This window comes from Lycium ferocissimum, chromosome 4 (assembly GCF_029784015.1).
Source record: "Lycium ferocissimum isolate CSIRO_LF1 chromosome 4, AGI_CSIRO_Lferr_CH_V1, whole genome shotgun sequence".
NCBI lineage: Eukaryota > Viridiplantae > Streptophyta > Magnoliopsida > Solanales > Solanaceae > Lycium > Lycium ferocissimum.
In genome coordinates, this window is record NC_081345.1 from 29,256,405 (window position 1) to 29,281,160 (window position 24,756).

The 24,756-nt window shown below is 36.6% G+C and overlaps 4 protein-coding genes and 1 long non-coding RNA gene across 6 annotated transcripts in view; 3 read left to right on the forward strand and 2 right to left on the reverse strand.

Annotated features, from left to right (window-relative positions):
- Positions 1–362: 362 nt before the first annotated feature.
- Positions 363–4,935, reverse strand: LOC132052164 (O-fucosyltransferase 36-like). 2 transcript variants are annotated; one of them, XM_059443552.1, is made up of 3 exons: positions 3,644–4,935; positions 3,180–3,429; positions 363–1,051 (listed from the first exon to the last, which is right to left on the reverse strand). In XM_059443552.1, exons 1-3 carry the CDS (start codon positions 4,840–4,842, stop codon positions 875–877), a joined length of 1,626 nt encoding a protein of 541 aa, XP_059299535.1. In that variant the 5' UTR covers positions 4,843–4,935; the 3' UTR covers positions 363–874. The 2 variants fall into 2 exon arrangements, with proteins under 2 accessions (XP_059299535.1, XP_059299536.1); XM_059443553.1 differs by lacking the exon at positions 3,180–3,429.
- Positions 4,936–7,156: 2,221 nt separating this feature from the next.
- Positions 7,157–8,419, forward strand: LOC132054547 (uncharacterized). The gene is made up of 2 exons (XR_009414320.1): positions 7,157–7,938; positions 8,013–8,419. It is a non-coding gene; the product is annotated as an uncharacterized LOC132054547 (long non-coding RNA).
- A 3,282-nt stretch (positions 8,420–11,701) lies between these two features.
- On the forward strand, positions 11,702–13,739 carry LOC132052171 (RING-H2 finger protein ATL3-like). Its single transcript, XM_059443565.1, has one exon. It carries the CDS (start codon positions 12,637–12,639, stop codon positions 13,504–13,506), a length of 870 nt encoding a protein of 289 aa, XP_059299548.1. The 5' UTR covers positions 11,702–12,636; the 3' UTR covers positions 13,507–13,739.
- A 1,034-nt stretch (positions 13,740–14,773) lies between these two features.
- On the reverse strand, positions 14,774–22,457 carry LOC132052172 (ubiquitin-conjugating enzyme E2 34-like). Its single transcript, XM_059443566.1, has 10 exons — positions 22,207–22,457; positions 18,544–18,658; positions 18,009–18,063; positions 17,533–17,571; positions 17,276–17,339; positions 17,092–17,153; positions 16,960–16,999; positions 16,336–16,363; positions 15,480–15,571; positions 14,774–15,309 (listed from the first exon to the last, which is right to left on the reverse strand). Exons 2-10 carry the CDS (start codon positions 18,598–18,600, stop codon positions 15,051–15,053), a joined length of 696 nt encoding a protein of 231 aa, XP_059299549.1. The 5' UTR covers positions 18,601–18,658; positions 22,207–22,457; the 3' UTR covers positions 14,774–15,050.
- LOC132052168 (ethylene-responsive transcription factor RAP2-12-like) overlaps positions 17,234–24,756 on the forward strand; it is a 59,771-nt gene continuing 52,248 nt past the window's right edge. Inside the window, exon 1 of the mRNA XM_059443563.1 lies at positions 17,234–17,244. The gene's annotated coding sequence lies outside the window, so the exon portion shown is untranslated. The remainder of the gene's footprint in view (positions 17,245–24,756) is intronic.

Here is a 24,756-nt window from a genome sequence, read left to right on the forward strand (position 1 = left end):
CCTTAAATATGGTCATTGTGATTCATTATACTAACCTAGAAAATAGTCCAGATGCCCATGGTCCACTTCAAACATAATAGTGCAACTGTAACCCAATTATCATACTTTGCAGACGACGAACAGTCAGCATATTTTAAGAGTGGTTATTAGAAACTCGTGCTGATAACGTGTAATAAAATAATAAAGCAAGCAAGAACAATATTGTAGATAAAGAGAGAAGAGAGGAATTCTTTTATTTCTCTTATTAGGGATTGGTTTACAATGAAGGAGAACCTCTATATTTATAGGAAAAAAGTGACTTGATCTCAAAGTCACTAGCCCTAATATTTCTCCTAAAGATAGACATCCACAATAATAAATAATATTTATAACATTTTCCTCTTTGATTCGACTATTTCGTATTTTCCCATTACAATTGTAAGTTGTAACTATAATATTTTTTCCTCAGAAAGGAAAAATTCACTACTTGGTTAAATATTTGTAGGATTGAACATGTGAGGTAATGTTAAGTATGGATTTTGTACACTGGTAAACTACAAATGCATAAGAACGAACTAAATCATTCTATTCCACTAACAGAACTACATGGTCAATTTGAATGCCGCTTTCCCCTAAGCTAATATAAATACACTAGAAATCACACAGATCAAAAGAATCAGGTGAGCATGCCCTTCTGCGGCAACGAGACAGCAACCGAACTCCGGAACACCCTTGATATTGACAGAAATCACTGTTAAATTAGCCCATTCTTTCATGTATCCAGTAACTAGGGCAATCAACTCAGGAATGGTAACTTGTTAGGGAGGCTTCTAGGTTCTTCTCAGTAGTAGAACGTGTTGCCCGATTACAAGAAAATCTCAACAGTTAATCAGACTCATTCATCGTCTGCAATGAAGTTCGGAACTTCACCCTGGCATAAATACTCATCACAAACTGATGCTGATCCCCAGCCCTTCCGAAGCCGAAAAATATCTTCCGTGAAAGTAGAGCCCATTGATCCAATAAACACGTCAGACAGAGCACAAATGGTCTTGTCCAACATAGCTTCCACCTTCGTGAAGAACAAAAAACAGACAAATAAGGGAATCCAAAAACAACACAAAAAAAAGCCAAAATGGAATGTCCCAATTGCTTGTCACCCTCTATTAATATTTACAACAACAGTTGCTGAAGAATGTTCTATGAACAAAGCTAAGGGGCCCTTTTCTTTTACTAATAAGTTTTCTTAACATTTATACATACAATTTATGGACAATGCAATTGTTAGAGGAAACATGAGTCATCTTAGATATATGACTTTGAATGACGTCTTTTTTATGGCCTAGGCCCAATTGTCTTTGTCCCCACCCCTCAGGGCCACCTCAAGGCTTTTAGGCATCACTGTTGTTCCCTTGCATTTTAACTCAAAAGGCGTTTCAACAGTTGAATCCTAAACTCGCCCTTATATGGCTCCTAACTTTTCCTTCCAATTCCAATATGGATTTGCCTAAGGCAAGTTTACAACAACATCCCCAGTGTAATCACCCATAAGTGAGGCCTGGGGAGGGTAGAGTGCACGCAGACCTTATCCCTACCATGGGAGGTAGAGAGGTTGTTTCCGAGAGACCCTAGGCCCAAAGAAAAGCAAACCAAACAACAACAACATAACCAGTATAATCCCACCAAAGAAAAGCAAACCAAAGCAGTCCAGAAAAAGAAATAATAGAAGTAAAGAAGCCAAGGAATACTACTAAATAAAGCATGGCAAAGCAATCTGAAAAAAGAAACAATAACGTAACTACCACAAAATCATACGACAATCGAAGTACAAGAGACAACAGATAATAAAAGAAATCAAAGGACAAGAAGCTACAAGAGTGTTACGAAGCGTGACAACGCTCAACTGCCTACTAGCCTTCTACCCTGATCCATGTAATCCATAACCTCCTATCTGCGGTCATGTGCCTAAGGCAATTTTCACAACACAAAAGGTGGTTGTTCAGGTCCTCCATAACCTCCTATCTGCAGCCATGTGCCTAAGACAATTTTCACGACACAAAAGGTGTAACAGCCAGCGGTCCGTATGTTATTTCATTTACCACACCTTAGGGACTCACGTCTTCGCAGAGGTTTGCGTCGCCACCAGTTCCAGTGGAGGTAGTGGAGGTACTGGCTCTGGTACCACCTGTCATAGCCTAAGCTATAACTACTCAAAGGATTATCCACTTTAGCCTGATCCCTCGCCACCTCAAGGCTTTTGGGCCTCACAATGTTGTCCCCTTAGGCTTTGACCCAAAAGGCACCTCGATAGCCCGACTCATGAATTCACCCTTATCCGTAGGCTAAAATATATTTGAAATTGTCGTAGGATCCAAGGATTGAAGTAGAATGAATCATCTCCGTTTATTCGTGATCTGGAGGTACAATTGAGCCTTTTGATGGATGTTCATTCAATTAAGATTTTATTTTACAGACATAAACGGCCTGGTTAAAACAACTTACCTATTTATATAATCCTTGGGTTCCAATTCAAATATCCTAGCTTCCTTTCTCGTCTATTCCACAGTTCTATCATTTTCCAAAAGTGAAACTCCTTTCTTTTAAAGGTGGCACATAACTATTTCCATTTCGTAGAACAGGGAAGAAGGAGCTAAGGAACCTTGAATGGACAGTGAACTAAGGAAGCGACCATTATAATGAGAAGGGTAGGATGGCTAGCAAATTAAGGGAATCTAAAGAATAAGATTGGGTCTACTCTTCATTTTCGGATTGTAAACAGTATGGTTACTTGAAACTTAATTTCACCTGCTTGTTTTTAGCTAAACCTAAACCAACACTGAAACTAACTCGATCTGTCTAAAGTTGAAGCGAATGCAAGTACGATGTGGACTTGATCAATCTGTTTCCAATTTTAGGCTGAAGCAGACCGAGAAAATTAGATCAAACCCGTTGTGCCTTTCCCTAGGTTTAATAGGATGTCTATTTAAATTCAATCAAGACCAAGGTTGATACCAATAACTATATATGCTATTTGATAAACATAGATTAATAGAAAATGCTGGGTCCAGATTAAAACTGCAAAGAAGCTCCACTACCAGATTGACCGATTGATTTTCTCCAGAAATTGAAACATAAACTATTATCAGTATTCTGCATGAACATCGACCAAATGGATTTTAAAGGGCTAGACTCTAACTCACCTGACGATCTCCTTCAAGGCCATGTCTGTACAATAAAGCATCCCATTTCTCAGCTGAATTTCGAGCAGGCCTTCTAACAAGCGGCACAGTTTTCCCATTAACAACAACAAGTGACTGAAGTACACCAGTTTCACTGTCTGCAGCATCGGTGGAAAGATAAATTACTGGGGCAATTTCCCTTTCAACCACACGATTGATACAATTCGCTGCTTGCGGAACAGGATAGAAGCAACTAGTGTTTTTGGCATTGCTATCAAATAGACAAGTATATTAGAGGCAAGGAACTATGTCATAATAAATCACTTAGATGAGAAGTTTGTGGTAATTGTCGTAGTAAGGTGTTATGATACTTAGGCATTTTGGTAATAAAAAGACCAGAAATGCTACAAGCTGGTGCCTTTGGCTTCGCAGTAATATAGTATGAGCTAGAGAACAGTAAATACAGCTAGGAAAAACAAACATACCAGAACTTTAAGAAACCATGTCTGCGGAAATGAAGAGCGATAAAGTTCTCTCCCAAAAATGTTTGGATGAAACGTTGGGCAGTGAGCAAAATAAGACGACTTGGCTCAACGAGAGTCTTGCATCCGTGCGAAACGGGGCCACCAGGTTGCATTACCCATTTCTTTTCCACATCAGCAAAAAATACATCACCGATCGCAATAACATCATCATCCAAAGAAAACTTTGCCTCGACGTCTTGGACAGTCCTTGGCTTGGGGTTCTTAACATCCTCCTCCCAAGCAGCTTCAAGCTTATTCATAGAAACCCCTAACGACTTCAACTTCTTAACACGTTCTTCATCCAGAAAACAAGGCTGCGGCTGAGAGAAATAGCAAATGAATTTATCTATGTGCATATGACCCTTTCGACTTTTTGCAAATTCCTCAAATGTCACAACCACTTTCCTCCCCAAGCATTTGTTGATATGATCGATATCCAACACTCGATGAAACTCATAATCTACTCTTGAGCTAGGAATGATCAAAACGCGGTTAAGCAGAGCTGCAAAAAACATATGCTTTTCCAAACATATTAAATGGTTCGACATCTGCCCTGACACACATATTGCAAAGAGATACTTATCCAACCTCGGTTTCCACTCAATAGTTCTCCTCTCAGACAATCTATAATCCACCTTCCTACACCTATATAAACCACCATAACCATCTAAACTGGAATCAGTAGCACTATCCGATACATTTAACACGTTACCTAATTGATGAGGCGACAAAAGTGCTTCCTGAATTTGCTTATTCAGTGAAATCTGACTGAGTAAATCCCATTTCAATTCTTCAAAATTACTATTGTTGGCATTGAAGGAATTATTAAGCAATGTGTGGTTCCAGAGCTTGAAGAGCCCTAATTGTTGCTGTCTAAGCAGATATAGAGCCTTCAATTCGGAGTCGCGCATGTGATTAACGGAATCAGCGTAATTAGCGTTCGTAAATCCGGTTTTGAAGAGGTTATTGACGTCGGTGTTGAAGAAAAGGATGATTAGGAAGACTGGAACAATAATTGCTAGGAAATACCACTTACAGAAGCTGAAATTGAAACGACGAATGTTCGCATTTTCATCGTTGACGTCGTCAATTTGAAATGCCGTGCGAACCGGAGATTCTGCACGGATCAGGTTCTCGTGGTCCTCTTCTTCATCCATCATGACGGGAAATCAAATGTGCATTGGAAAATTTTGAGAGTTTTCCTTATTAATTTTCTGTTGTACGGAAACAGTGAGAAGTGTGTGTTTAATAGTTGGAGCAAAGAGCAGTGTGTGTATGTGTGGTAAGGGATCCAAGTGTAAAGTGTGAACAACAGGCATCTTCGTCGTGATTCGTGAAGCTAGGAGTGTAGGAGGTGTTTGGTTACCACTTACCAGTCGTTTGGTTCATCATTCATGGAATTATATGCACGTACCTAAATAAATTATGTTAAGTTTTAGTAATAGAGATTCAATATTATAGTAAGAATAATCAAATTTCAGAACTAAATATTTTAGTTTTATTTATGCTGTATTTTTTTATTTTTTTTTATTTTTTAATGTGACGATTACATATGCAGATTTCTGACTACATTGCAAAGTCAACGTCTACTGAATTTTGTGCCTACTCATCTTGTGCTGCCAAGAAGTTTGGCATTGTAGCACTTTTTTGCGCCGATTGTCCGTCAAAGGCATTGGTTTTTAATTTTTGTCCATCAAATTGGTGGTCTTTAATTTTTGTTTTTCACCTAATATCCCGAAGTTTGGGGTTTAAACTCCGGCTTAGTTAAAAAAAAAAAAATCGCAAGACAGAGTTTCGTAGCAAAATTAGACTTATTTGGGCAAAAGTTAGGCCTTAAAGCAGAGTTTTACAAAAATTTAGCTGAGTGAACAAAAAAAAAGAATTGCCCTAACGCAAAACTCTACTCATGCCTGAAGGCAAAACTCTGTCTTAAGATAGAGTTCGTCTTATGCTTTAAGGCAAAACTCTATCTTAAGTAGAGTTTGCAGTCAAGCTCTGCCTTGCTAATTTTTTTTTAATTTTTGACTGAGCGAAAATTTCAACTCGGAACCTAGGAGTTTTATGAAAAGGATAAAAATTAAAAACCAGTAATTTGAGGGACAAAAATTAAAGACCAACCCCGAATAAGGGCAATCTGTGGACCAGGCCTTACGTTAAAGAATGTGGCCCAGATGTGATGCCACACAAGGCAGAATGCACAAATCCCTATTTGATTGCCCATTTAAGTAATACCCGATTTGTGATTTTTTTTTTTCACGAATACTCACTTTATCTGAAAGTGTGGTTTTATAAAGGTCAAACACCAGATGTTTTCGCCCTGATGTTTGGTATGGCTTGCTAAGACAAAGTTCAAATATTTTTTACTAAAATGCGTGTAAAAATTAGTTAAAATTTCAGTCATGTATATCTGAATTTTTTCATATATGCATGGCCTTCAGTCGTACATGATTGAACTACATGTAAAAATAGACTAAAATTTCAATCACGTGTATCTAGGACTTTTTTCTTTGTCAAAAATAAATTTTGATGTATGTCTGCAACTCAGTCATACATGACTGAAATACATGTAAAAACATGCCGAAATTTTAGACATGTGCATCTGAACAAAAAATAATATTTTATTCTTCGAATTTCAACATTCCAACACACGATTCAACACCCAAATCTACGCTAAATAAGCTCAAAATTGAAACATAAGTTCCATCTATCATAAAGAACAAACCTCACTATCAATTTTTCAAAACCACAACAAATCTAACAAACACATTTAACACACTTTTTTTCCCAATATGCCTGCCCTTTAGTCTTGCATACATGCATCACTTACATGTAAAAATGGGCCGAAATCTCAGACAAATGCGCCTGAGCAAGAAGAAGGAGAAGAAGCGGTGAGTACTCGAAAAAAAAAAAAAAAACGAAAAGGGTATTACTTAAATAGCGCGCTCTCACCTTGTTGGTGAGGGTTCGAATTCCCACATTGCAATCTCTTTCCCCATTTTTCCTTCCCCTATCCCCTATTTAATAAAAACAAATTTAAAAATAAAAATAAAAATAAAAAAATAGCACAACCAAATTAGAGCATCCCTCAAAATTTTTACAATTTACAAGTGGGCTTCTTTACAAGTAATCTACTAATAGGTTATTGGGTTTTAGAACCAGAATATCCATATTGGGCCCAAGTAAATTTTAAAAGTAAAACTTACACAAATAATTACCTTTTAACAGCTTCTAACAAGTTATAGCTATAAGTTGAAGATTCTATTACCATGTTGCTTTTGGTAGTATTTAGGTTGTATCTCGCAGCTTTTAAATACAAACAAAATAATCGGTATGATCGTTGAATAAAAAAAAGGCTATATTTATGGCAATAAAAATCTTTTTCAAATTATATGGTAATTTGTATTAATGGTTCCATGATTCACGCAAACCTCATGAGGTTCCATTACAACTAACGTTTCTCTATCAAAATTACTCCATTCAAAAGTTTTTTGCTGGTTTTTGTTGTATTCGGTTGTATTTCGCGTTTTTGAAATACACGAAAATACAAAATTTAGCAGAGTAAAAATAGGCAGTATTTATGGAACATATTCTCTTCTTTCATTTTAAATGGTAAGTCAAATTAAATCAACCATATATCACGCATAACGGCTGAAGTTTCATAACAACCCACGTTTCTCTCTCCAAATTACTCCATTCCAGACTTTTAGAAATACTTCCAAATACATAAAAATATACACTGGAATACAATCAAATATGGTTGATTGTTTAAGAAATATAAAATTGTAGTATGCGTATATACAATGGAATACAATGAAATGTATCAGAAACTATTTCGTAAATTAGAAATACATTGAAATATAGCGAAATATACTGAAACAAGATAATCGAAATGTCTTCGAAACAAGACATTGAAATACACTAAAAAAATGACGAATATACATTTTCTCCTTCGAAATACAAAGCGAATATAAAAAAATACACTATAACAAAAAAAAAAAAAAAAAAAATTACAACCACCACAACTCTACCTTGATACTTCTAAAAGCTACGAGTTTTTATGTGCATTGCAGTGTCCTTTTTCTAACATGCTGCTTGGATAATTACTTATCACTAGCTTCACATCACATGCCAACAAAGAGACTTGAATAAACAAAGTTAATCTGAAATTTGTTGTAGGTTTTTCCACAATTAAAACACTTCTAAGATTCACCAATTTTGCTGTATAAATCTGATATACTATCTGCGTCGGGGTTATTGTAAAACTTGTATTTTACACTTTACTGGGGTTGGCATTTTGTTAACATTAATACCTGAAGCATATGGAGTTCAGATCTGAAGAACTAGAAGCTTAAGGTTTTTTTCGAGTTTGGAGATGGAGATGGTAGTTATAGTGGTGGTGGTGGTGTTGACGGCGGCGTGGGTGGTGTAGATAGAGAAGGGAGGGAGGGGTACGTGAGGGGAAGGAGAATAGAGGCTGGAGATAGAGAAGGGGAGGGAGAGAGGCGGCAGTGAGGGGAAGGGGAGAGAGGAGAGACAATTTTTTTTAGGGTTTGGAGAAGATGATAAATCTTAAATGTGTAGTAAGGGAGAATACAGAGGTACATGTATTTCAAAAGTTACTGGACCAGTTATGAAATGTAATTTTGGAAAAATAAAGCTATAAAAATTAAATAAAAAATAAGGTAGTTATTATTCATAAATAAGTCTTAGAGATAGCTATGACAGGTAAATTTTCCATTTTAAAAATTATATATGCTGACTGCTGAGTTCATAAGATTAGAAAAATCTATGTTTCAAAATAGTGAACAGAGGCAAAGAACTGATATAACTAACCCCAATATAAGCAGTTATATAAGATTAAGATAGCTATCGCAGTAACTGAAAACTTTGCTGCAATTAATATCCATATATAACAAAAATGCGCACGCAGGCACAATAGAAAATCTTGTTCTACCAACATGATTGCAAATTAAACGTGGTAAATAGCAACCTTGTATGGTGGTGGAAAGCACGAGTAAACTGTCACCGTTATATATACTATGATAGGAGTACAAATTAAAATATTAAAAAATGATCTGATATTTAAATCTCGATAAGTGAAAATCGGAAGAAGCTCATTAAAATTTAAACTGAGCCTCCCCTGATTAAACATGGACTAGTACTCCCTCCGTCTCATAATAAGTGTCACATTAGTCAAAAACATGCATATTAAGAAACCAATAATGTAATGTGAAGTTTACCAAATTACCCCTATATAATAAAAATTAATTACTTTTACCTTTTGATTAGAGCATGCACAAGAAGTACACCTTTTGACATTTGGAATCCAACAATACCAAGTTACTATGTGGCTTTTTCAATCATCATTTAGATGTTACTTTATTGTCTAAGGGTAGAATTGGAAAAGACTAGCCAATTTATATCTTGATTTCCTAAGGTGACACTTAAAAAGTTGGACTAAGGTGACACTTATTATGGGACGGAGAGAGTATCTTGTAGGATTAATGTTAGTTTTCTCTTGATTACTTATAGTCGAACACTGAAAAACAAATAACCAATGAAGAGTGAGTTATTGAGAAACTACTCAAACTAGTTACATCCAAGAATAATGAGTGCATTTGCACAAATAACCTTTTTAGGCCGTTCGTTAAATTTACTCCCCGTTAGTCTAGTACTAAGTTAAACTTTTATCTGGAAAAAAGAAATTCACCCGATCGATTATTTTTGAAAGTGAAATTTGGTCGACTGAATTATCGGTGTAGAATTTAAAGAGGCCTCAGAAAAGGCCACGACTGCAAATAATAGAATAATGATCACAGATATTGGACTTATTTCCATGTGCATTTGCTTCCTCTAATTTGCACTGGGAACCAGCCATAGATAAAACGAAACGTGGTCAATAACTTTCATGCAGTGATACAGATACCACAGTTTTGTTTCACTCAGCATCACAAACAATTTATTGTTTTTTAGCACCCATAAGAGTAAGCAACAAGCTTCAGGTCTTTTTCATGCATGTGGTGGGAGTTACTTTGTGGAAGAAAAATGACGAGAGAAGTTTCAATCTAGAATTTTGAGTTTATGATTTTAAAGTTTATAAAGACAGTTTAAACGTTTTAAATAGATTATTAATATATTTATAGTAAGTTCATTTATTAATATTTTCTCCGTCTATTTTTACTTGTCCTGTATACTAAAAATAGTTACTCATTTTTACTTATTCAGTTTAGAAGATCAAAAAATAATTTACTTTTTCTTATCTATTTTACCTTTATTAGTAATTATTGGGTTGACAAATTCAAGAAATTCTTAGTGACTGCACAACTTTTACAGTGTGTTTTATTGATTTGAATTATTAAGTTATTTAGCAACAATTGAGGATGATATAGTAAAATTATCATTTTATTTTTTGGCTCCTTAATAAATTTGCCAAGTTAATATGTGATAAGTAAAAATGGACGGATGAAGTACAAAACTTTGACTAAAATTCTTTTGTAACTAAAATTTTAGCTTCCCCCAAGGAGAGGAAAGAAAAAGAAAAAGGTGCATAGTAGGAAACCTAGCATAGAAACAGGAGGAGCCTAGGGAAAATGAGTGGGTTCGGAGTTAGGAGAGAAAATGATTATAGTAAACATCATGTTGTCCATAACTGATTAGGAGGAACAAATAACAAATCATATTAACAAGCTTAAATTTCGGGGATTGCCAAGGATTTCTTTTGACTTTCTCTCCCTCCAAATATCATGCCACACATTACGTTTAGACGTTAGTTCGGTGCTGAATCAAACCACCCCATATCTCATCTTTCATCGTCACTTAAAGAAAACACAGGAAACCAATATTGCACGAAATAGAAGCCAACGTACGGGTAAACTTTGTATTTAAATTTTAAAAAAATTCACTAAATATATAAAATGAATAAATTAGAGTTCAGTTACTAACACCTAGTGTGGTTGTCCTAAAATTTAGATCTCATAAAATTCAAATTCTGATTCGGCCTCTAACACCACACGGCACACGCAACACATATAATGAATCACCAACTACATATATTCTTCTAAATTCTAGTGGAATTTAACGGAACGTATTATGTAGTGAGTCAAGTCAAAACAAGAGTTGAGGAGGTTGATGAGAAAATAATAAAGATGTTACATGAGAATTCCTAAATTATTCTTTAAGGGGCTGGATTGCCTAATTTTTATTCTAACCCCCACCCAATAACAACAACAACATACTCAGTGTTATTTCATGGGTAGATCTGAAAAAGATAAAGTGCACGCAGATCATATCGCTATCTTATGGAGATAGAGAGGTTGTTTTCAACCCACTCCATCCCTCCAAAAAAAAAAAAAGTAAGTGCAGGTCCTACGAAATAGTAGTAAATTCACTTCTCCCTTTAGTCAGAAAAATGTTCAAACCTTGTGTCACTTTGGCAAAAAAGAATTTATGAGGTTTATGAAACAAGTTTTCCTTTTCTAGAAGAGTCAATTATCTAATTGAAGTAGAATCCTTTTTAATACATTCACCTAACGGCGGGGTCTTCACGGGGCTCGCTGCATATGTGGCACCTTCAACCTCCACTTGGAAATAACAAAAAATATAGGGTGTGTTTGGCATGAAGGAAAGAATTTTTCAACAAATATTTTTCAAAATTTTCATGTTTGGGTGATCAAAAGCTTTTGGAGAATATTTTCTTTAGGACAATAAATTCCTTAAAAATGAGAAAAATGTCTTTCTAATGAAAGTAAGAAAACAAGTTTTATAAATAACATTCCACATTAATTGTCTCCTCTCACCATACCTCCATCCCGCCACCTCTATAATGTTTGCGTAAATTATATAAAAAAAAAATTGGGGGTGATATTCTTTGCTTAATTATCAAATACCAGACAAATAAGAAACTTATTTATCTTCTAGGAAAATACTTTTAAGATAACATTTTTCTTTATACCAAACACACCGTTATTACAAAGCGTTTTCCCATTAAATGAGCCCTTTCACATTCAAATTAATTGAAACCCAATATAGATATTGGACACTGGGTTAGGGAAAAAGTATAAAAGAAAGTTCAAAAACATGGTCAGAGCAGAAACCTCCCTGGTGTTGGGGGATTCTTATTTGAAAGTTTGAAATCTTCTTCGTCGTCTCATATTTTTTTATTACTCCTATTCTAGACGCCACAGCAGCCAGCCATGGTAAGACTCTTTTCCTGACTCTTTTTCCTCATCTATCATTCATTCTTCTTTCATTAATATACCTTCCACTGTCATTTTCTTAAGTCTCAAATATCTTCTTCTACACTTTTTCTCCTCTTTAAGACCAAATCTTTATCTTCTTCACACCTCAACTCTATATGTAGCAATATATCTCTCTAGTCCCAATTCAACTACAGATAAAAAAAAAATCATCTTCATCTATTCCCTTTCTATTGTGTTCTTTTATTTTTCATTTTTGCTACAAACCCAGAAAGTTAAGTTCCTTGCTGGGTTTGTTCTGAATCCCAAGTCTTTGTTTTCATTTGATATAACTCTTTGTCACTTGGGAATTTTGTTGAACACTTGCTCGACAATTTGAGTTTTCCCCTTTATCTCTAGACTACTTTCAGTGGAGATCCTATTTAAATCTCAAAAATCTTCCTTTTTTGTACTTTTTTTTTCTTGCTGGCTGAAACATTTTCAAATTTTGTAGATCCAACAAACAAAAAAGAAAAAAAAACTCCGCTTGTTCTGTTTTCAGGTTCTTAAAAACTCCCGAGGATTTGGTAATCCAGAATTGAAACTAAACAAGGAATCTTAATAGCTCAGTTGATTGGCTACCTGAACATTCACCTGAGGTTCGATTACAAGGAGATTACCACCTTGTAATCCACTCCACCATTTCCCCTACCCCTATTTTTTTAAAAAAGAATTGGTATTAAACTTTCTGGATTAGCACAAGGAAATAGTTGTCTAAAAATGGCAGATACTTTTCACACCCCTAGTAAAATAAACGATTCAAGTGTGTTTCAGCTCACTGGAAAAATACTAGTGGTGGCAATCGTAGTTCTTTTTCTTGTTTTATTTTTTATCTTTTCCCTCCACCTTTACTCAAAATGGTTCTGGAATCGCCATCGCCAAGCTGGCAACAGCGATCCCAACATCACCCGCAGGCGCCGCCGCTTCGATTTTTCGCCAGGTCATCAAGAAGTTAATGTTACCACTGCTCTATTCCCAGGGCTTGAACCTTCAGTTCTTAAAACAATTCCAGTAGTTTTATTTAATCCTAAAGAATTCAAAGATGGATTGGAATGTGCTGTTTGTCTTTGTGATGTATCTGAAGGTGAAAAAGCAAGACTTTTGCCTAAATGCAATCATGGATTTCATGTTGATTGCATTGATATGTGGTTTCAGTCTCATTCTACTTGCCCTCTTTGTAGAAATCCAGTGTCTAAAATTTCTTCTGATCAGAACCCCATTTCCCAAGAATCAACAGTGGAAGAAGAGGTGCCAAATTTTCCAACTAATGTGTTGTTTTGGGGAAATGAGACTCAAGTGAGCACATTTGGTCCAAGTTTGGAGGAATCTTTACAAGGTTCTAATTCTTCTAATAACTCAGCTTGTCCTCCACCACCACCATCATCGTCGTCATCATCATCAGGCTCAACGAGTGATAGGCCGTGTGTGTCATTGGTAATTGATATTCCAAGGCCGATTAATGAAGTAGAAGAAGAACATAAATCTCCAATGCCAACAAGATTGAGGTCATTGAAAAGACTTTTGAGTAGGGATAGGAGGGGTAATCCGTCAAGTCCCAGAAATGTGGATGTAGAACAAGGAGGCAGATGAAGTGAACCTGCTTTTTGTTGAAACAGCATGTTTGCTATGGAATTTGGAGAAGAATGGTGTCTCCAGAAATCTTATTCAATTGTTTAAAGTTTTTGATTCTTGGTGCAGTTGTAAAGTTTGACACTTTCATCTGCTTATAGGCAGTGAATATATTGTATATGTGTAAACAATGCAGTGGGCATCTCTATTTGAGAATGAAGCAATCAATTCTCTTACAGAAGAGTATTTTAGTTCTTCGATGATCGTTAGCTTTCATATATTTTGTGGCTGCTACAATGATATGATTGAAGTTTCGGGTTTCTGGAACTATTCTTCATATGAGTTTGGTCTGTTTCGGCAATCACTTCTAAGTTTATGCGGTGGAAAGTTTTAACTGAAGACTTACAGCTGTGGACACCCAGACCTAAGATCACATCGGATTGGCCCAAAAATACCTAGACAATGTGTTGTTTGTCTTTGCAGCGTCTCTGGGGTGAAAAGCCACGCCTTTTGCCATACGAGAGACAATATCATGTATTTATTGGTTTGGTGCCAATAATGGTGCCTATAAGTTTGTTTCAGGATGAGATCTATGGTGGTTACGTTAGTTTGGGATATGTTTGGCAAAGCAGTGAAAGCATAAGCCTTTCACTGTTGAAAGTTGAAAATTGGACAACGCTGCGAGATTCACGTAAGAGGAATGTTATTAAGCTGAATTATAGATTTTGAAAAGGAAGTAATGCTGTTATTCTACATTATCCCAGTACCCTTGCTTTGCTACAAATGGACTGCCACATCGACTGTTTAATTTAGACGCTAACCAATATGAAATTAAATTTTCTTTTCGAAGCTTGCATTTAACAATTTTGGTGTAATGTAATCACAACAGCTTACAAGGAAAAAGGCAGTAGTTTCCTTCAAGGCTCAAGCATTGAACAAAAGCATGTATCCAATACCTTTACATAGTTCAGGTTAAAAAATAGTCAACTTAGTGGTACAGTATGCACTTTATGCTTTGTTTTGTAGAGTATGACAATAGTGTTTTGGAGTGCTAATCCACACTCTTTACGTTTAAACGAGGGTTAGTAAGACCTATCAATCTCCAAGGGAAAGAAAGCACTAATGCAGATATGATATTTTACAGGAAGTACCTTGGATTAGTCAGCATGACGAGAAGCATAGCAAGTTAGTGATGCGACAACCTACCTCCTACCGCCACAAAAGGAACCCCGAGGAAAATGTTTTCCAATCAGAAAAGGGGGAGAAAAAAAAAGATAAACGGTCACCATTTGCAACTCTGAGCCCCTTCACCATAACATCAGAATTTCATATTTGAAGAGACAAGACTACCCATACTAGAAAACAAAAACCCGTCGTCTAGACCAAGGCATCAGCTTGATTTCCGCTAGACACATTTCTATACATTCCAAGAGATATATGAAAAACCTAGAACATTTTGCACTTACCGGTAATAACCCAGATAAGTATTAGACAACCACATATTTCGGATACTTTGTTCTATAGTATGGCAGAAGAATAAGTTCCCTGCCTAATGGAACTAACCATCAAAGCTGAAGTAGAGGCAGGGCCATTACAACGCCAAAAACTGATACTAGCAGCAGCAACGACCAAGTTGGCAAAGATTTCCTCCGTTGGTTTTTCAGGTCCTTACGGGGCTCTGCTCTATTCAGACCATCCAACAAGGGTGTGGAATTTCCCGCTTGAGTTGGCACGGATGACACCTGCTCCTGAACAGGATGCACCAGGAGCTGCTGCTCTTCATACTTCTCCACATATTCTGGAAACAATTTTCTAAAGGTAGGGCTGTCATAAAAAAATAAAAAACAAAAGTAACTTCACTGGGATTAAATAAAAAGTGCAGTTAAATCAATTCACAAATTGTGAAAATAGTATCTGTTTCTCATCATGCCAGCTTAATACAATTATCTTAAACAAGTGCAAGGTTTGCAGCATGGAACTTGTAGTTGACTCACTTTTTACAATTGAAAGCAAGAGAAGCCGTAGCAAGCTTCTGTTTCTCATCAACTGTTGTTGTTACGCTGCCTGTGGTAGGACTAGTGTCCATCTGCAGTATGGGAGACATAAGTTGCCACTAATGCAAATTAATGATCGGGAAGCAAAAAGAGATTTAAACTAAGGAGTTACAGAAAAGAATATTTCATGGATTTGTCGTCTATGGGTTTCAAGATAGTAACAATAAGCGTTGTGGATAATGCAGGCCTAATATGGAAACGTCCACAAAGAAGGGAAATTATTTCTCAGTTAGCCCCTCAAGATACAATTATACAATTACAGAAAGAAGATACAAATTAATTCACCACAGGGTCTCTCTCTCCCTCCCTGTCCATATGTCATGTGGTATATATATAAGTTGGTCCAGTTGGGGCAGGAGAGGTTGGACAGACAGTAAGATTGCTTGAGTGACAGTGTCAACGGGCAGTAACCATCTCGGAAGAAAGAAAAGAGAAAGGCATCCTCACAGACGGGCTGGGAACCCGGGAGGGTTAAGTGCAGTTTTCTAGGCAGGCAAAGGGCAATATGGAAAGAGTTCAAGACAGCTCCCTCCTCTCCTTTCCACTATTCAAAGGTGACTTTATGCTATGTTGAATAAGTCCTGATGTAGTGGGATGACTTTGGATTTTCAACCTATAGCAGGTGAGTTCAAAATAAGGAGCTTATTTTGTATAGTGCGTGTTGGATGTGCAAAGACAGAAGAATATAAATGTCATACACATGAAAGATAACTCAAAGAAAGAGCACAATACAAAATAAATCAGAGATGAAACGGAAAGCAGGTCCATTGCGTTGCATGAGTTGCGGGAACTTTACCATAAATGAGAGCAGTCCTGTAAGTATGCTGCATGGGAAATAAAGGACGATCAGTCCAAATTAAGAAAGAAGATTATGCATCCAGTATAGAAACGGTAAATTTTCAACTTTTTTCAGAAAACTAAAAGAACAGGTTTTTGCTACTTTGTTCTGAACAGTAATCAGAAAGATGTTTCATATCACATTTTAATTATACAAAAAAGGTGGAAAAAGAGGAGAGCTGCGGGGTGGCTGGGAGGGAAACACAGTGGGGAAAGATGGGGGTGAAGGGGATTGCTGGTTGGCGGAATTGTATGGGTAGCAGGTGGAGGAGGGAGAAGTGGTTCTGAAAACCAAAAGTTATATTTCTTAACTTTTATTTACTTTATCTTTTAATGCTGAAAACCAAAATTGATGAATGAAGTTAAATACAGTTTTTTATTAAGAAAAAAGAAGTGAAACACATATTTTCATTATAATACAGGTTTTATTTTGAACAGTCAGAAAACTTCCCTTGTTTCAATATTCTCAGAATAAAAATATAGAAATAATTAAATTCTTGTACCAAGAAAGCCCTAAAGTAACTATTGAACATATAAATCACCATACTTTGTTCTCTTTGATAAGTATATTGTGACTTATTACCTTGACACAGACCACATAGGGTTCCAGCTCTCTGGGTGAACTGTGAAGCATACGGCAATCGAAGGTCAGGAACACCGAATCCACTCAAAACAACAGACAACTGTAACTACAATGCACTCAATAAGCACTTACAGTCACTCATAGATAAACAGATTTTCTTTTGCGTCATAAATCTTCCATTTGGGGTAACCATGCTACATACAAAGAAAACATAGTTGATGTGATTCCAAGAAACAAAAAGAAATGCCTTATGGAGACATTTCTCAATGAGTAGAAAAAAGTCTGGGAATATCAAACTGATTTGAATATAGATTACCTGATTCCTGGAGGTTTAAATGGATATTCTGGAGGAAACTTGATCTTACCGTAATAAAATCCACCTTATTATTGGAGTTGGCGACATTTCAGAGACAACAACCAAAAGAGCAAGACAAACTCAGAGAAAAATGACAAAGTATTTAAAGGAGATAAAAAGATAGTCAAATGGATAAGGTTTGGGAAGAAGGCGCATCACATTTTAGTACAAGTGTATTGTCAAAATAAATATCAAAGTTAGTTAGAGTAAGTAGCAACCTGCAAAGGGCGTTCCTTCACTCCCCTCCAAAACGTAATCTGGACATGAGATTTAGGTAAAAGAGGGAAGATTAGGAAAAGCAAAGCAAACAGGTAATGAGTTATCTGACAAATGAAGCTAAAATTATAGCACATTGGCAAGCAAGCCTGGTAAAATATACTCCTATGTACTAGAAGAAGAGCATCAGATAATACATGTCAATTTCATTCCTTTGAACGCATTATCGGCAGTGCATTTAGGTGATTCGTGCAATTTGATTCCGTATTAGACAGCCTTACGATAGTGTATTTAGATGCATGGCACACAAACAAGTGAAAACAAAAATTCATGCAGAGGAGGTATCAACAGGAAAGGAATAAGACGGTCTGCTTATTTGAGGGAAAAAAGAAGGAACTAGACAAAGTTCATGAAATCTATATGTTCTACTAAATATATAGACAAACACAGGTAGAGAGAACAAGCAGTAGGGACTTACGCCACTCAAGAATATCATTTGGAGAAGGGCGGGCCAAAACATGGGAGACAGGTTCCTGCAATATAATAAACTTCATCACTTTCAGAAGAATCAGATCAGAGTAGAAATGTCCAAACATGCATCGCCGAGAAGAGTCTAATTGACAAAGGCACAGGGGCGGTTGTCCAATACCAATAGGTCCACGAAATAAAACCTAGCTCCTAGTTAGGATTTAAGAATACAAGTGCCATGCTTTCACCTCTGGCAATCAGGTGGAGAAAACTAAAGAACTTCAACTAAGTTGACAAACGTTAAGCCTTCTCAAAAAAATCCTTCCCTTCTCAAAAAATGTTAAGCTATAACTAATTTAGAGTGGTAATGTCATGAGGGGATGAAAGTCACAGCTAGAGTACATAATATGTAAAATCCAATGTGGTCAACCTGCAGTTTAAGCAGGGGCTCTGACATACTCATTTCCATGGGAAGTAAAGGAAGCTGTCTTATAATGCAACAAATTTATGTATAATATATTCACTGAAGGAACAAAGATACATACTTTACAAAGTGCTCTATATTCCTTCTGGAGTCGCTTTACACATGCCTTTTCTGCCATGTCTAAGCTTCAAAATGCAAGGAAACTACAGGATGATCCCTGAAGTTTCACTTATTCACTGCCAAGCAATGCAAACCCATAAATTTTAAATTAAGGAAAGAAAACAATAAGAATGACGTGGCTATACGAGACTTCAAAACTTGGCTGAAGAAAAATTAAGTCAATAGCAATCACTACAGAAACATAAAGAAAGAGGGTAAAGTCATTAAATACATGCTTTCTATTTCTACATTTCCTTATCCTCCAGCTAAGCATGCTGATCAATTCCACAAGAACAAATGCTTAGAAATAGTGGTGAAGCCAGGAACTGAACGAGAGAAGGAACTTCTATACAGAAGGATTAACGTGAATTTTCAGAACTTAGACAGGACATCAGTAGATTTCTAAGGTATCTCCAAACTTCACAAAATCCCAAAGGACAAAAAAGCTATACTCTCAAACCTTTTGGGTGATGGGCGCTGCTCATCCTCTCCCCAATAAAAGTCAACAGGTCTATCATCCAGGAGAGAATTGGGTTTTTTTTTTTTTTTTTTTGGGAAAAGAAATTAGCTATCTGTTGAGAGGTCTGTCTACATTCTTAATAAGAGGGATCAACACCTTTCAATTCCCTTCTCTTTAGCACTCAAGGGAAAATAACTAGACACACTTGACTAGAAGTATAACCAAATATAATAAACCAGCTATTCGAGCATCATAGTGGCAGAAGTGTACAAAGTGTGTCTCAAACCAATCACATTAGAGGATAAGCATGTTAACGTAGAATCATTGGCGAGCAATAAAATATAATTGTGGCCCCTCTACGGCTTGGTTGAAGCAGTTGATGTCCATCTTTTCTACTGATAAATCTGTTGCATGTGAAAAGTACAAAGCCAAGAAATGAATAATCTATTATCACACTTGACATTTTGGTGAACCTAAGTCTTTCAAACTACCTGTCACCTGAGAACCAATGCTTAAATATACCCTCCGTTTGAGTATCCGTTCAATTACGACCCTTCTGTTATATTTTGACACTAATTTGCCCTTAATTTAGACAGAGGGACACATGGCAAGCTCTGAAGCAAATAATCCATCCCCAATTTTGAATATCCGGTTCACTTTACAATCCCATACCCGAGTTGAAACCACCTTCATCAATGGAACCATTCTCTCTTAATCTTACATAGAGCTTAAATGAAACGCAACTCCTTCATTCTTGTATTTCTCCTTTCTTCTACAACGTCGTGCAACTGTAATTCATCAGACGCTCTAAGGAATCAGATTATTTACAACTTTCCAATAATTTTTGTATATTATATCTCTGATTGTATTCATTTACTTTTGCATTAATTCTATTATAAACTGTTAATGCATTTTCTCTTAATTTGGGAATTTTTATTCCACAATCTATGAGCTAATAAATCACAGTAAAAAAAAATTCCCTGATCGAAGATGACGAAATAACGCCACTTTACACCTACAAACTCGCGCACTCCCAGCAGTTACTTTTCTGTGGTAGAAAACTTCAAATACTGCAGCATATACTACTAAAATTGAGGCAAGTCTGAAAAGGGTAAACCAGTAACTCAACCAAAGTAAAATGATGGCAATACAACTTTACATGATATAAGTTCCAACGGGATGCTGGGGTTTTATAGATATCATTACACCAACTTAATTTGAGTATTAACCTAAATAATTTTTGGAGAATTTCTCGTTGAAAATGAACCTTAATTAAAGATGGTAACCTTGACAGTAATCCTATTGCACATGAGATTATTGTTAGGGAAGAAAGGAACGAAATGAAATGGGAGAATGAAGATAGAAAGAAGAGAGTTTCCATTGATGGAGGTTGGATGGAAAAGAGAAGAAGAAGAGAAAATAAATGGTTTCAGGTCGGGTTTGGGTTTGTAAAGTGAACCGGGTATTTAAAATTGGGGATGATTTATTTGCTTATGAGCTTGCCAAGTGTTCCTCTATCTAAATTAGGGGCAAATTAGTGCCAAAGTATAAGGTAGGGTCATAACTGAACGGATGCTCAAACGGAGGGTATATTTAAGCTATTTCGAGTAGTACAGGGGTATATTTTGGCCCTTTCCGTATTTTATACTACTTGTTCAAGAGCCTGACGAATAAATTTTATTAACGCAAAAGAGAAAGCAGCTAAGGTACAAGAATAAAAAGACTGCTATATGTTTTCTAGATCCCAATTGATCCACAAACCAGAAATAGAATCTTCATTATACTATGGCAAAAGAAATATCAATGTGCTTTGACTCTGTCTGGTTCAGATTTGTCTAGGATGTCCGTTCCCCTCATGGATAACAAAGCAAAGAAAGTAAAACGCTTAGCGTGCTAGCAAACACAATAAATACTCACAGACTCACACTGTACAAGCGAATTTTATTCTCTCTGTAATTTACCATTGGTAACGGTCGAACTACCAACCAATTTCTATCAATGGTAAATAACCAACTGTTCTATATCAGAGATCAGAATTGAAAGCGAGTCTTCGGGATCAAATTTTTTATCTCTTACGAAATGAACCCAAGGGTCGATTTTCTTCCCTTATCAACCGATGAAAATAATTATTCTTTTTTCTTGATAAGGTTAAAAAATATGACCTATATTTATTGAATTTGGAAAAGAGTCAGAAGAAATGGTTTGAGCCTCTTATTTTGATTTCTCAAAACGAGAGATCCATAAATTGGGATCCTGATGCATATAATATACAAATGGTCCAGTAGCTAGCATCTTTAGCTTGGAAGTCTAGGGGTCATAGTTGACATGGACTCATTAATTTTAATGTCTCTAATTCAAAACCGAACATGAAACTTTGGTTTCATTCGGCTCCTTTGTAGAGATGACACCTAATGACCCTATTCCCTTTATGGGGAAGAAAAAAAAAATTAAGGAATCCGCAAATATTGGAAAAACGAGAAGTATTGTTAAACCAAGGAAAATAACTCGAAGACTTCAGTGATTCCGTTTTCTATTAATTCTTTATTGAAATTCAATTCGCTGGCATTTGAAGATAATTATTGTATCCTGTGTGCGTGTCTATTTTGAATCTTTTTAAGCTTACGTTGCATATTCAGGTTTCAACCAAGCCCAATTCTCAGCAATCACATACCAATAACAGAAAAAGGAATCAACAGTCCAGGACAAGTCTAATTCTCCTGAAGACAACTGAATTATAGGACTATCAATTCAATGTCATGCAGACTTCATAGCAAATCACCAAAATTTACCAAATTAGATTGCAAAATAACCCGCAATTAGAACAGGAGACCTAATCAGTGGCGGAGCTAGGATTTCCAACAACACGAACAAGTCAAGTCAAGAGAATTCAACATCTACTATATATACATAAATAAAAAATTAACCTTTGTATCTACAGTGTAATTTTTTGCCGTCTTAGAGTAAATTATTCTCCAGCGGCACTATAAAACGTCCAACATAATCCAATTTTCCGATCAACACTCGTGGACAAACGAAGAAAATCAAATTCGCATAATAATTGAAAAAAAAAAAACAGATGAATGGAATATATACATATATAATTAGAAAAGTCGAAATAAAGGAAAGCAATGACAGGTCTACGTAGAAAAAGAGAAAAGAGATTACCGAAGATGGAGCAAGAAAAATGGAAATGAAATTGAGAATCTCAAAACTGAAGTGCTTGATCGATCTGTCGTGAAGAGTGGCCCCAGTTCAATCGCTTTGACCCTCCACTGAAATTTCCCTGACTCTCCTTGTGCAGTTCACCCCTTCTTTCGTTAGAATGAATATTTCTTTCAATAATAGTAGTAGTAACAGCTAACAAAGTACTATCTGGAATAGTGATTTGTGGGATGCACTGCCTTTTTTCCTCTTTGGGAAAGGTACTAATTTGCTAATAAATTATCCGTCTTTGCTTAATTAAGTCTGTTTCAAAATATTTGACGCATTTTTCATGAACGCGCTCTTTCATAAAATGTTTATAAGGGTATATTCTGACTATTTTACCCTCTCAACATATTTCATATAATCTCTTCTCAATAAATCTACTCCATCAATGGTGAGAACCTCTTAAATGTTGCTAATTAATTCAAGTGTAAATGAGAAAAAACTACTACTTAGTTTTGTCTTGATTAAATAAAACTACAAATATCTTGAGACAAGTTTTTTTAGTAAGGACGATAAACGTAGGGAGTAATTTATTATAAGTTGGTAATAAAAATTAAGGATGTATAATTAACGATAAATTAACTAAGAACAGATATCCTCACCCCAGAATGGATGATTTGTTTGACCAACTTCAGGGTGCCCAGTGTTATTTCAAAATTGACCTCAGATTAGGATACCATCAGTTAAAGGTTAAGGAAGTTGTATTCCTAAGACCGCTTTCAGAAACCGTTATGGTCACTTCGAGTTTCTTGTCATGTCATTTGGGTTGACAAATGCACCAACTGCTTTTATGGACATTATGAACAGAGTCTTCAAGTCTTATCTTGATTTATTCATCATTGTGTTCATTGATGATATTTTAGTGTATTCCCGTAGTGAAACTGAACATGCAAAATATCTCAAAATAGTGTTGCAGACACTTCAGGGTCGTGACCTTTATGCTAAATTCTCAAAGTGTGAATTTTGGCTTAAGTCAGTGGTGTTTCTCGGCCACGTGATTTCTGGGGAAGGTGTGAAAGTTGATTCTTAGAAAATAGATGCCGTAAAGAATTGGCCCAGACCTACCTCAGTGTCCGTTATAAGAAGTTTCTTGGGTCTGGCAAACTATTACAGACGTTTCGTAGAGGGATTTTCCTCTATCTCAGCCCCATTGACTAAGTTAACTCATACAAAGGTTAAATTTCAATGGTCAGATGCGTGTGAGCAAATTTTCGAAGAGTTGATGAAGAGGTTGACTTCTGCTCCAGTTTTGACACTAACAGAGGGAACCGAAGGGTTCGTAGTGTCACACCCCGACCCTACTAGGGTGTGATGGGCACCCGACCCCATATTCGGAGCCGAGCGAACCCGCTGACTCTTATTACATACATACTTTCTTTAGATTCTTAGACTAAACAAAAATAAAATACATAGTAAAACTTTCAAAATCTTTTGTCGTTTCCGATTAAAACACAATCTGTAAACATAAGGGCTTTCGTAACATAATGTATAATAAAAACATGTCGGCATTCAAGCGTGGCCATTTTTCAAGCCGACACTCTAGACCCGCGACTCGTGTGCAAAGTCTCTAACTTCGAACAACCGCACAAAGACGTATAATCGACTCGGCGGCACTCCCGAATAAATAGAGTGCGCAACTCCCGCCGGAACGTCTTCCGTGCGGCCTTTACTCAATGCGGCGTACCGCGCGCATGAAAACACGGCACCACGAATCGGGCGTCGCAGTAATGTACCGAGTATGTAAGGCATGAGTAATATCACGAAATCATAATAGAGAACATAAAACACGACATAGGAGAGTGATATAACCGTAACTTTCTTTGTTTGTCTACCACGATAGATATTGTGCAAGTTATCTTTACCTTTGGAGTACTATATAGATACTACAAACCGCCCGACCGTGTAGGTGCGTGTGTAACGCCTCGACCATATAAGTGCGGTGACTACCGAGACCATATGGAAGTGCGGTGTAACGCTTTACCGAGCGGACCGTGGAATGTGGGATGCATCATCCGAGTGCCCCCGAGGCGGATGCCATGCATGCTTTTTAAAAAAACATGTAAGTATCGTAAGTAAACTGCCCGACCACGTAGGATCGGTGTATATCGCTCGTCCATATAGGAACGGTGTATAAGCCCGCGTCCGGCCTCCCGCGTCGGTGGTGTGCCCACCCAGGCGGATGGTGTGTCGTCCGGTCGCCCGTTGGACGACACGGTGTCATTAAATAAATCATATGTAAATATAAAGCATGCGCGAATAGAGCCCAAGTGAAAAACTACTGACTTTATCGGAGTGACGTAAGGTCGGTAACCTCCGATTACATTATGGAATAATCGGATAGCCTACTTGCCCTCACCTTGAAGGAACAATTATAAGGCGAGACTATCAAACAAGGATAACATCACGGGAAAACATAAAACGGGGTCGACATATCATTTCATATCTTTGAAACCTTTAAAATAGTCATTATCCGAAATGCTTAACATCTCTATCGTCGTATTCATGGTA

Bases quoted from the DNA above. Each gene is read 5' to 3' on its own strand.
- LOC132052164 (XM_059443552.1), bottom strand. From the start codon at position 4,842: ATGATGGATGAAGAAGAGGACCACGAGAACCTGATCCGTGCAGAATCT. The intron at 3,430-3,643 runs GTATGTTTGTTT...TCTATTTGATAG, and splicing joins CATGGTTTCTTAAAGTTCTG to CAATGCCAAAAACACTAGTT. The intron at 1,052-3,179 runs GTGAGTTAGAGT...TTCTTCACGAAG, and splicing joins GCCTTGAAGGAGATCGTCAG to GTGGAAGCTATGTTGGACAA.
- LOC132052171 (XM_059443565.1), top strand. From the start codon at position 12,637: ATGGCAGATACTTTTCACACCCCTAGTAAAATAAACGATTCAAGTGTG.
- LOC132052172 (XM_059443566.1), bottom strand. From the start codon at position 18,600: ATGGCAGAAAAGGCATGTGTAAAGCGACTCCAGAAGGAATATAGAGCA. The intron at 17,340-17,532 runs GTTGCTACTTAC...TCCAATAATAAG, and splicing joins TGAAGGAACGCCCTTTGCAG to GTGGATTTTATTACGGTAAG. The intron at 15,310-15,479 runs GTGAGTCAACTA...TTTTTATGACAG, and splicing joins CTTGCTTTCAATTGTAAAAA to CCCTACCTTTAGAAAATTGT.